This window comes from Ylistrum balloti, unplaced genomic scaffold (assembly GCF_031769215.1).
Source record: "Ylistrum balloti isolate Yb309-2 unplaced genomic scaffold, AGI_CSIRO_Ybal_v1 Utg370772, whole genome shotgun sequence".
Taxonomy (NCBI): domain Eukaryota; kingdom Metazoa; phylum Mollusca; class Bivalvia; order Pectinida; family Pectinidae; genus Ylistrum; species Ylistrum balloti.
Genome location: NW_026782452.1, coordinates 594,254 through 607,013, shown reverse-complemented (window position 1 = coordinate 607,013; position 12,760 = coordinate 594,254). Strand labels below are relative to the sequence as shown.

General features: G+C 39.8%; 1 protein-coding gene across 1 annotated transcript; it reads right to left on the bottom strand.

Annotated features, from left to right (window-relative positions):
- Nucleotides 1-10,995: 10,995 nt before the first annotated feature.
- On the bottom strand, nt 10,996-12,195 carry LOC132558233 (beta-1,3-galactosyltransferase brn-like). Its single transcript, XM_060222775.1, has one exon. It carries the CDS (start codon nt 12,193-12,195, stop codon nt 10,996-10,998), a length of 1,200 nt encoding a protein of 399 aa, XP_060078758.1.
- Nucleotides 12,196-12,760: the final 565 nt, after the last annotated feature.

Genomic DNA, 12,760 nt, shown 5'->3' with positions numbered 1-12,760 from the left:
GACAAATTATTTGTTTTGTTTTTGTTTGTTTGTTTGTTTTTTGTTTTGTTTTTGCTTTGTTTTTGAGATAGTTTTTTTTTACGTTTGTTCACATCACAAAGCATGAAATAAATAGACATTTGTCTTTTCTGACCCAATTCATACCCTCCTCCCATCTCGGTTGATTCCGTTCAAAAAAAGGATGAAACCGGAGTCGGCCGATGTTGGCCGAATTCCAGCAGTATTAAGATTATAAGTGAAAAGTGTCTGACTTCAAACACAATCTTTCACGATAATGGCCGTCGATTTTATTCAAAGATGTTCTCTTAATGTATGCTAATCGACAGAATGAGGTACACTGTTCAGGACTTTAAGACTTATCTCCCTTGAACCAATCAACCTTGTATCGTATATTTTCACAGTGAAAACGGAGACGAGTTATTAACGTATACGCTCACTTCTTTCTCTCTGGAAGTTGAATGATATCCATATTTTAACGGATTAGCTACTACAAATTTATACAAAAGAAACACAAGTAATTAGTACTTTTTGAGTTTCATAATAAGCTACGGTACAGCCAAATAATGAATTAAACTTTAAAAAACTGATGTTTAGTCCTTCTAGTACTGGTCAGTGATGTTAAAGGCTCTAAACTATGAAACCACGGAGGCGACTGCGGACGGTAATAAGTATAAGTTATTTATATAAATATAGAGATAGGCCTAGAGGAAAAAAGAATCCGTTGTTATTTCTGGATCCTCGGTTGAAGCATTTGTTTGTAATTAAAGGTAGTATCAATTGCAGTATCCATGGATGTCTCGATGGCAACTAATGACGGATTTGGACGATATCTTAAAAATCCTAGTTTTTTCTACTTGTTGAATAAGGTTTATCCTCTCGAAATGCAGTGATGTTGTGATGTATGGTATACTTTTAATTATATTGTATAATGGGATTTGACAGTACAACATAATTGATTATTTAACTCTTTTTTCAATTTTTAAGAACCGTAATCTACTTACAATGGTTGAAATTTTACAAAAACTGATAAACTTTGATTGTAAGTATCCTCAAACGAAAATCGAGGAGATACATAAGGAACTAGTTACAGCGACGTTAAAAGACATCGACCCGTATGTTAGTTACAAATTTTCGGAATATAGCGAACTTGTGCGACGAATCGGGACTCCATACAAGGAAAAGCATCATCGCCTGTTGGACTCAAGAAAAAAGTAATTTGAAAAACAAATTAACGGCTATAATCATCATTGTACAGTAGGCCTAGTAGACATCAGATACAAATCATTAAAAAGGATTTTTAATATGAGTCATGATTTTAATTCTGTATACTTTGACTTTAATTTAAGTCATAATTTAGTTTTAAATACGAGCCATGACTTTGATCTTAAATACGAGTGTTGATTCTGACTCGAATCATGGTTTTGATAATAAACGTTTGAAATATAAAGGTTTTGAAGTTCTTATTTTTCATTCATTAATTGTTGTTGGGATGTTTACTACTACAGTACAGTCACAAAATAAACAAATTTTGGATCATCAACCTTATCGTTGTAATGTTCATCTTATAAAAGATATACTTATTGCCTTCAGCAATTAATACATATGTTTATTTTTTTCTTGTTTCACGCAAACAACAAAACAAAAATCCATAACCGATATTTTGTCTTTATTAACAAAGTAGTTCCGTGTTATTATAGGTCAGGTGCTTGAAGCCTCAATTGTATAAAAGTCTCAAGAACGATCGTGGTAAATGCCAGAGAAGACGATCACGGTGAATGGCCTAGTCTTCAGGCAGAAGACGCTACAGAGAAGACGATCACGGTGAATGGCCTAGTCTTCAGGCAGAAGACGCTGCAGAGAAGACGATCACGGTAAATGGCTAGTCTTAAGGCAGAAGACGCTACAGGGAAGACGATCATGGTAAATGGCCTTGTCTTGAGACAGAAGACACTACAGAGAAGACGATCACGGTGAATGGCCTTGTCTTCAGGCAGAAGACGCTACAGAGAAGACGATCATAATGAATGGCCTTGTCTTAAGGCAGAAGACGCTGCAGAGAAGACGATCATAATGAATGGCCTAGTCTTCAGGCAGAAGACGCTACAGAGAAGACGATCACGGTGAATGGCCTAGTCTTCAGACAGAAGACATTACAGAGAAGACGATCACGGTGAATGGCCTTGTCTTAAGGCAGAAGACACTACAGAGAAGACGATCACGGTGAATGGCCTAGTCTTCAGACAGAAGACACTGTGAATGGCCTAGTCTTCAGGCAGAAGACGCTACAGACGACCATGGTGAATGGCCTAGTCTTCAGGCAGAAGACGCTACAGAGAAGACGATCATGATGAATGGCCTTGTCTTCAGGCAGAAGACACTACAGAGAATACGATCATGATGAATGGCCTTGTCTTAAGGCAGAAGACGCTACAGAGAAGACGATCACGGTAAATGGCCTAGTCTTCAGGCAGAAGACACGACAGAGAAGACGATCACGGTAAATGGCCTTGTCTTAAGACAGAAGACACTACAGAGAAGACGATCACGGTAAATGGCCTTGTCTTAGACAGAAGACACTACAGAGAAGACGATCACGGTGAATGGCCTTGTCTTCAGGCAGAAGACGCTACAGGGAAGACGACCATGGTGAATGGCCTAGTCTTCAGGCAGAAGACGCTACAGAGAAGACGATCATGATGAATGGCCTTGTCTTCAGGCAGAAGACACTACAGAGAAGACGATCACGGTAAATGGCCTTGTCTTAAGGCAGAAGACACTACAGAGAAGATGATCACGGTGAATGGCCTAGTCTTCAGGCAGAAGACACTACAGGGAAGACGATCACGGTAAATGGCCTAGTTTAAAGGCAGAAGACACTACAGAGAAGACGATCACGGTGAATGGCCTAGTCTAAAGGCAGAAGACACTACAGAGAAGACGATCATGGTGAATGGCCTAGTCTTCAGGCAGAAGACACTACAGAGAATACGATCATGATGAATGGCCTAGTCTTCAGGCAGAAGACACTACAGGGAAGACGATCACGGTAAATGGCCTAGTCTTCAGGCAGAAGACACTACAGGAAAGACGATCACGGTGAATGGCCTAGTCTTCAGACAGAAGACACTACAGAGAAGACGATCACGGTGAATGGCCTAGTCTTAAGGCAGAAGACACTACAGAAAGTACGATCATGGTGAATGGCCTAGTCTAAAGGCAGAAGACACTACAGAGAAGACGATCACGGTAAATGGCCTAGTCTAAAGGCAGAAGACACTACAGAGAGTACGATCATGGTGAATGGCCTAGTCTAAAGGCAGAAGACACTACAGAGAATACGATCATGATGAATGGCCTAGTCTTAAGGCAGAAGACACTACAGAGAAGACGATCACGGTGAATGGCCTAGTCTTCAGGCAGAAGACACTACAGAGAATACGATCATGGTGAATGGCCTTGTATAAGGCAGAAGACACTACAGAGAAGACGATCACGGTGATTGGCCTAGTCTAAAGGCAGAAGACACTACAGAGAAGACGATCACGGTAAATGGCCAGTCTTACAGAAGACACTACAGAAGACGATCACGGTGAATGGCCTAGTCTAAAGGCAGAAGACACTACAGAGAATACGATCATGGTGAATGGCCTTATCTTCAGGCAGAAGACGCTTCAGAGAATACGATCATAGTGAATGGCCTAGTCTTCAAGCAGAAGACACTACAGAGAAGACGATCACGGTGAATGGCTAGTCTTAAGGCAGAAGACGCTACAGGGAAGACGATCACGGTAAATGGCCTTGTCTAAAGGCAGAAGACACTACAGAGAAGATGATCACGGTGAATGGCCTAGTCTTCAGGCAGAAGACACTACAGGGAAGACGATCACGGTGAATGGCCTAGTATTCAGGCAGAAGACACTACAGGAAAGACGATCACGGTGAATGGCCTAGTCTTCAGACAGAAGACACTACAGAGAAGACGATCACGGTGAATGGCCTAGTCTTAAGGCAGAAGACACTACAGGAAAGACGATCACGGTAAATGGCCTAGTCTTCAGGCAGAAGACACTACAGAGAAGACGATCACGGTGAATGGCCTAGTCTAAAGGCAGAAGACACTACAGAGAAGACGATCATGGTGAATGGCCTTATCTTCAGGCAGAAGACGCTTCAGAGAGTACGATCATGGTGAATGGCCTAGTCTTCAGGCAGAAGACACTACAGAGAAGACGATCACGGTGAATGGCTAGTCTTAAGGCAGAAGACGCTACAGGGAAGACGATCACGGTAAATGGCCTTGTCTAAAGGCAGAAGACACTACAGAGAAGATGATCACGGTGAATGGCCTAATCTTCAGGCAGAAGACACTACAGGGAAGACGATCACGGTGAATGGTCTAGTCTTCAGGCAGAAGACACTACAGGAAAGACGATCACGGTAAATGGCCTTGTCTAAAGGCAGAAGACACTACAGAGAAGATGATCACGGTGAATGGCCTAGTCTTCAGGCAGAAGACACTACAGGGAAGACGATCACGGTGAATGGCCTAGTATTCAGGCAGAAGACACTACAGGAAAGACGATCACGGTGAATGGCCTAGTCTTCAGGCAGAAGACACTACAGAGAAGACGATCACGGTGAATGGCCTAGTCTTAAGGCAGAAGACACTACAGAGAATACGATCATGATGAATGGCCTAGTCTTCAGGCAGAAGACACTACAGAGAAGACGATCACGGTGAATGGCCTAGTCTTCAGGCAGAAGACACTACAGAGAAGACGATCATGGTAAATGGCCTAGTCTTAAGGCAGAAGACACTACAGAGAAGACGATCATGGTGAATGGCCTAGTCTTCAGGCAGAAGACACTACAGAGAAGACGATCATGGTGAATGGCCTAGTCTAAAGGCAGAAGACACTACAGAGAAGACGATCACGGTGAATGGCCTAGTCTAAAGGCAGAAGACACTACAGAGAAGACGATCACGGTGAATGGCCTAGTCTAAAGGCAGAAGACACTACAGAGAAGACGATCATGGTGAATGGCCTTATCTTCAGGCAGAAGACGCTTCAGAGAATACGATCATGGTGAATGGCCTAGTCTTCAGGCAGAAGACACTACAGAGAAGACGATCACGGTGAATGGCTAGTCTTAAGGCAGAAGACGCTACAGGAAAGACGATCACGGTGAATGGCCTAGTCTTCAGGCAGAAGACACTACAGAGAAGACGATCACGGTGAATGGCCTAGTCTTCAGGCAGAAGACACTACAGGGAAGACGATCACGGTGAATGGCCTAGTCTTCAGGCAGAAGACACTACAGGAAAGACGATCACGGTGAATGGCCTAGTCTTCAGACAGAAGACACCACAGAGAAGACGATCACGGTGAATGGCCTAGTCTTAAGGCAGAAGACACTACAGGAAAGACGATCACGGTAAATGGCATTGTCTAAAGGCAGAAGACACTACAGAGAGTACGATCATGGTGAATGGCCTAGTCTTCAGGCAGAAGACACTACAGAGAATACGATCATGATGAATGGCCTAGTCTTAAGGCAGAAGACACTACAGAGAAGACGATCACGGTGAATGGCCTTGTCTTAAGGCAGAAGACACTACAGAGAGTACGATCATGGTGAATGGCCTAGTCTTCAGGCAGAAGACACTACAGAGAAGACGATCATGGTAAATGGCCTAGTCTAAAGGCAGAAGACCCTACAGAGAAGACGATCATGGTTAATGGCCTAGTCTAAAGGCAGAAGACACTACAGGGAAGACGATCATGGTGAATGGCCTAGTCTTCAGGAAGAAGACACTACAGAGAATACGATCATGATGAATGGCCTAGTCTTAAGGCAGAAGACACTACAGAGAAGACGATCACGGTGAATGGCCTTGTCTTAAGGCAGAAGACACTACAGAGAGTACGATCATGGTGAATGGCCTAGTCTTCAGGCAGAAGACACTACAGAGAAGACGATCATGGTAAATGGCCTTGTATAAGGCAGAAGACACTACAGAGAAGACGATCACGGTTAATGGCCTAGTCTAAAGGCAGAAGACACTACAGAGAAGACGATCACGGTTAATGGCCTAGTCTAAAGGCAGAAGACACTACAGAGAAGACGATCACGGTGAATGGCCTAGTCTAAAGGCAGAAGACGCTGCAGAGAATACGATCATGGTGAATGGCAGGCAGAAGACGCTGCAGAGAATACGATCATGGTGAATGGCCTAGTCTTCAGGCAGAAGACACTACAGAGAATACGATCATGGTGAATGGCCCAACGTTAAAGCAAAAGACGTTAAGAATCTTGTGGTGATGGCGTCCAATACAACCAATGGCTGGTTCGATTCCCCTGTCATAGAAGATATAAACTTTAGTACGATGTCTGTTGGAAGTGACATAGTCATAATCAAATGTTAACAAATTTGATGGAAAGTACGTGTTTGATTCAATAACATAATAATGATGATGATGATGATAATAATACAATTATAACTGTCATTCTTAGATAATATCAGTTTCTCTCTTGCGCTTAATATTTCTAAATGATAAACAACATTATTACTGGACATTCGTCATTTAAATCTTCATGATAAAAGACTCATTAATGACCGCGATTAAGGGTATTCCACGCCTCGTTTAACAGTTTTGGTGTAGTAAAACCATCAAAAGCAAAGAAATTTCTCGTGAGAAGCAAGTTTTTTCCAGTTTGGAAGAATCTGACATCATTCTGCAGCACTAATGACAACTTTTTCGCAACAATTCCTAAATATGCATCATACACATGGAGGTACTTGACGTATGGAAAGGCCTCAACAATCTGCCTGGTTATCTCCCTTGACACAAGCATACACCCTTTACGGAGATACGGCGGCCAAAATCTATGTGGAAAGTCGGTCCATCGGACGGACCATCGCGACTTTCTCTCCCTCTCTACTTCGGCGTAATTGATAACGAACCCAGTAAACAAATTCTTAATTTCCGATCGATTGAATGAATTGATGTATTCAAGGACATGTTTTAACTGCACAAGGTGATCTTCCTCTGTTAAAAGAATGACGTCAGCATCCGGGCAGTTATAAGTAGACCACATGAATGCCATGATGGTTTTGTGCGTCATATTGTACGAATTATCAGTGAAATTTCCCTGAAGTACATCACCGTAGAGTTTTGATTCCTCGTTCACGTCCGTCAGAGCTAAAGGCTCGCAACCCATCGCAAACACCAATTTAACATTGGGGTACTCTACATTTCCCCATGTGTCACGTATCATACTGCGCATGTCTACATGTCCAGCATGTGACCTGACGATAACGACTACAGAGAAATTATAATCAGAAGATGCGAAGTTACATTCCGTTGGTTTGTAAATATATTGTATCTTTTGCACATTTATTGGGTCCACAGTAATCCTCACTCCTCGTTCAATTTTCTTTCGGACAAGTCTAGCGAGATCGATATGAAGTGGGTGAATACTTTCGAAGTGATCTGGAGAAAATCTGTAGTCAAGACCTGGAACAGCATTCACAACGCGAGGTACCGAAACTTTTCTTTGATTTTTTCTGATAGATGACAATGGGTTCGAATTCAGTCTATTTCCAATCGCCGAGTCCCGTATTGACGGGGTTTTTGTTTTGTTAATCCCAGCGGTAAGGGTGGGCGCTGTAATCGCCGTGTTGTTCATTGCTTTATGAATGACGTTTCCACTTTTGATCTTATCATATTTTTGAGGAAATCCTTTACTTGTGTATGACTCGTTGATACCTGTAGACATCTCTTGAGCGTTCAATATCAAAATACGGCGTGCTTCTTGTTTCTTCCGTTCTTCAACTGCTCGGTTAACCGGTGACAGTTTTTTCCTTTCTAGCTGGTCACGTGATGTACCGACCACCTCAGTGAATGTCACGGATACATTTCTCCTGTTCAGTAGATTATCACTAGTGAACACTTGTAAGTTTTGTAGGAACTGTGTGACGTCGGCCGCGAATGATACAGCAGATTTCTGTGCCGTAGTGTCCTTAATGTTCACATTTGCCGATGACGAAACCTTTTCAGCCGGGTTTTGGAAGAATCTTATCGAATGTATGGTCTCTGGTGGCACTGAGGAACCAGGACGCTTGCGGTGCTTTTCATTTGCACTGTCAGAAGAAGTACTTTGTGCCAAATTAACCTTGGAAACGAGGTCCTTTATAACGTCTGGATTGCATAAAGAATTATCAAAATGAAAATCGTCACTATCGATTTGAATGTTAGTATCTCCAATATACAGGTCAATATCGACTTTGAGACTGTATAATGTGTAAAATATCAAAAGTGGGAACACAATTTCAGCAGCAAATCGATTTTTCTTTGTGGTAATCTTAATAATTGTCCACGACATTTTCGAAAAAAAAACAGCCTTCCAAATTGAAATTACATTAGTGAATACAGTGAATATATATATATATATATAATATATATATATATATTGCAGTGTAATAAATTGACGTTGAATATGCGTTTCTGATGAAGAATGTCTGTAACAGATGTAATGGTTCTCTGGCTGCACGTGGGTCACATAGCTCTTAGCATCCGGGTTCTGAGCCTCGATTTGGACATCGCCTCGATGTGGTCCCCTCATGTGACACTGAGTAAACAGACAGATGCACATTTGGATTAGAATTTGCGTGCTTATTCCAATATTGCAAATAATGTTAGCTGGAAAGCATCACAAAATTAATCACCAATGATTTATATTGTTTGATAATCGTTAAAGTCGTGTTTCATTAAGAATTAAGTTGAACTTCATAATCTACAATCGTTGTTACTGTGTTTATTATGAATAATTCAAGTTGTAGACCTATGATCGATAATAGTTCTAGATTTGTTGCGTTAACATTGGCTCAAGTTAAACTTTATAGTTTGATTGTGACTCCGGTCGTGTTACGTTAACAATAACTCAGGTTGTGATTCCGATGGTAATAATTGTGACAGACTTGAATCACTTTAATCGTGCTTCAAAGCACGAGTCATGTTCCGTTACGGTACGTGTCCTGAACTTATGAATGGGTTGATTAGTACATACACCTATATTGAAATTCAACAATGGCGTCAAATCTATCGTTTTAAAGATCTATCCTTTGTTTGAAAGGTCGACTACTCTAAATGTGAACAAAACATACAAGTTAGTATTTTAATTTAAATGAACCAGCAAGGTATTGACAAATACGACCACGGAGTACTCGGTATACCCAACAACAACTACAATTACCTGCGTGTCGATATCTGATTTGAACTGAGTCTTACCAGAAAAATACTAACGGTACAATAACAACATAAGCGCACACATACTGAACACCATAGTCTCTTACCGGTCCTTTGAAAGACATGTAGATAAAAACATAGGTTTGGGATACATATTTGACGAAAAAAAGGGTTCTCTCCAGTGTTGTAGTTTATACACTGGTTGCCGTCAAAACATATCAAGCCATGCTGACATATTTGGGGTTTTGAACTCGTCCCGTAAAATGCTCAGTAGAATAGTTTTATAAGGTTACTTTATATATGCAAATTACGTGTAAGTTTGACGTAAAAATCTTGAAAATAACGTAAAAATATAGCGATTTTTTCCCTTAACATTCCAGAGGTTGATAAAATTTGTTTTATTATTTAGTGGCGAAATAACAAAACTACACAAAAATCATTTATGGATAAAATAGGTTTAATTAGATCATGTGAAAAAAAACCATCACCAAAGATAATTAAGTAAAACAAAGTACATATTGCACAGGGTAATTAGTGACAGTAAATATGTATATAACATGTTCCTGAGAAACAATGTAACTTTTCAATGTAACATTTCAGTTTACCATTTCAGCGTAGCTACAAAATGACCATTTCAATGTACAAGTTTATTGTAACTTTTTCAACGGGGAATTCGATGTAACATGGCATTTTAAGATAACCACTCGATGTACAATTCAAAGTTTGGCGGTTTTACAAAAAAAAAAATCTTTTTTAAACAAAATTAATGGGTTTTTTTTCATGGAAGTCAAGAAATAGTCTTATGTTTTCTTCATCATCTGAACAATTAATGTAACTTTTTTCGTGGTTGAATGCTTCCTCGAAAATATCGAAAATAAAAACACATACAATCTTTTTACAGTATCTTAATTTCCATTGATTGTGACGTCACTATATAAGTACTGTGCTATCCCATGATTCCGTATCTTAAATATATATAATACACTACAATAACGAATTAACTTTGAAAACTGACATGGTTGCAATCCGACGGTAAAAAAGTTTCGTGTTACAAAATTATTCATCAAAAAACAATATGACGAGGAATTCTCCTGAGTTAAACGTAAGTGAACACAATGACCAATACCCAACATACGTTAACATATCTAAAAATTATCACCTTTTTGTAGAAAGCGACAACAAAATAAAAATGACATATCAAATAAATATGTAAAACCAGTTCAAAATTCCCCAGTTTTAGAGTTAGGCATTATCTCTCATTTTATCTACAAACAAAATATCCACCGTGATCTTAAAAATCTTTTACAAATTTCACTTAAGGGCATATGCAACATTATCTTAAACTGTATTGTCATTGTTTACACTGGAGTTGTTTCCCTTGTATATATTTTATTCTAATTAATATGTTTATTACATGTAGATTAGCAATTAAGTCAAAATCATCATCCTTTCAAAATGTATCGGATACAGCACTTTACATGGATGCATTTTGATTTAACGTGAAAGGCACGTCACGATTTATATCCTCAACATCAAGCTAGGTTCAACTGATTCCATTCTCACAAAAATATTTTTGGCATAAATAATGAACGTCTTTATCGTGCAATAACTATTTCTATCTGTGTGAAAATTTAATTTGTTATCGATATTTTTAGGAAACCTAGGCGCCATCCATTGTACATGTAACAATGTTTTTTCCTGCCAGTTGAGCAAATGAACACTAGCCCCAAGCAGCAAGAAATATTCATGTTCCCAGAGAAATCGTTTTCCAGGCTGATTTGATTTCCTGTGGAGTTTTATAATCATTATAAACGAAGTAATCCGGACACACTGTAAGGTTAACTTTGTCCATTTTGAACCTCTGATCATGCTGCGGTAACATTCCTAACTTATCTGCAACAATTCCTAGGTACGAATCGTCCACGGATAGCAATTTAACGTAAGGGAAGGCAATGACGAAACGGTTGGCTATTTCGGACGAGACGACAAATGCCCCACCCCTCAGATATGCTGGCCATAACACATGAGAGAAGTCATAGTTTGACATGCCCCATGGAGAACCGTCACGTCGGTCTACTTGTGGCTTTTCGATACGAAATCCTACATACGTTTTCTTAATCTGGTTTCTGTTAAATGTCCGCAGGTATGCCATGACGTTTGCGATACGGATGATGTGATCATCGTCAACAAAAAAGAGAAGGTCTGCTTGAGAACATTTTTCAACAGCCCAGTTGAATCCCATAATAGTTTTTAAAGTGTTATTTTTATACGCATCTATAAAATCTTCCTGTATGATATCTGAGGAGCTGGTCGCCTCTTTGTCTATGTCTGTCTGTGTCGATTGTTTATAAGCAATCAAAAACATAACCTTAACATTCATGATATTCGTCAGGTTGCCCCACGATTTTCTAATACTATCACGGATAACGACATGGTGGTTACTTGATTTTACAAGAATAAGTAAATTGAAACTATCCGATGTCGGTCCGAAATCACATTCCGGGGGACTGTGCAAGTATTTAAACGGATGTTGGTTTATCGGAATAACACCAATATCAATTCCTTCCTCAATCTTCCTGCGAACGTGTGTTCTCAGGTCGATGTGCATTGGATGTATGCTCCGCACGTACATAATTGGTTTGTGTTTTCCGGAAGTTGAAGAGTACGTCTTCGGTTGGTCAGTGCGGTTTCCGGTATTCCTTCCCCATCGTGTCGTATCTATCACTCTAGATTGTCTTGGAATAACTACGTCACCAGTCTTTGAAGAATTTCTTAGCTGTGACGATGTTGTGTAATATGAAACAGTAGCTTGATGACGTAACTCGTGGTTCCCACGTGAATTTTTTGTGACAAGAGTTGCATTGTGAACAGTTTTATAAGGACTGCCGATGTTTGAAGTATTGTCGTGTACGTAATTCACAGCTATGTCTTTCACTTTGGACATCTTTAAGACTTCCATAAGCACGTGTGGATTACACACAGTGTGTTCAATTTTTAAGGGACGAGATTTGCCAAAGTCCTTCGAGAAGGTAATAGCATCTCTCTGGAATCTAAATATACCGACTAATAACACGAACATAATCGCTAGCTTCGCAAGCGTCTGTTTGGAATTCATTTTCACACAGACCTATTCTTCAAAATGTCGAACAACTAATCCAACCACTTTTCCGCTAAGTCAACATTCAGTTGTCAATTAAAAAAATGATGCCGTTTGTTGAAACTCCATGAAATTACTACAAAAAGATACAGATTTGTCCATCCAATCCAATCCGGATTTGCTAAGAAGTTTTAAATATAAAAATACCCTTCCATAGAAATTCAAATTCCTCGATTATTTCTGTATTCCTTGATGTTGATAGTATGCCAATAAGTACAACTGTATATACTAAACCTGATATTTTAGTCCAAGGCCTATTTTAGGCAAAAATATCCGGGATAGTTTCAGAAACTCATCTTTAGTGAACATAAAAACTTGTTGTTGGACTATCGAAATGTATAAAATGTCTTGA

Coding starts and splice junctions, on each gene's coding strand:
- LOC132558233 (XM_060222775.1), bottom strand. CDS start 12,195: ATGTCCAAAGTGAAAGACATAGCTGTGAATTACGTACACGACAATACT.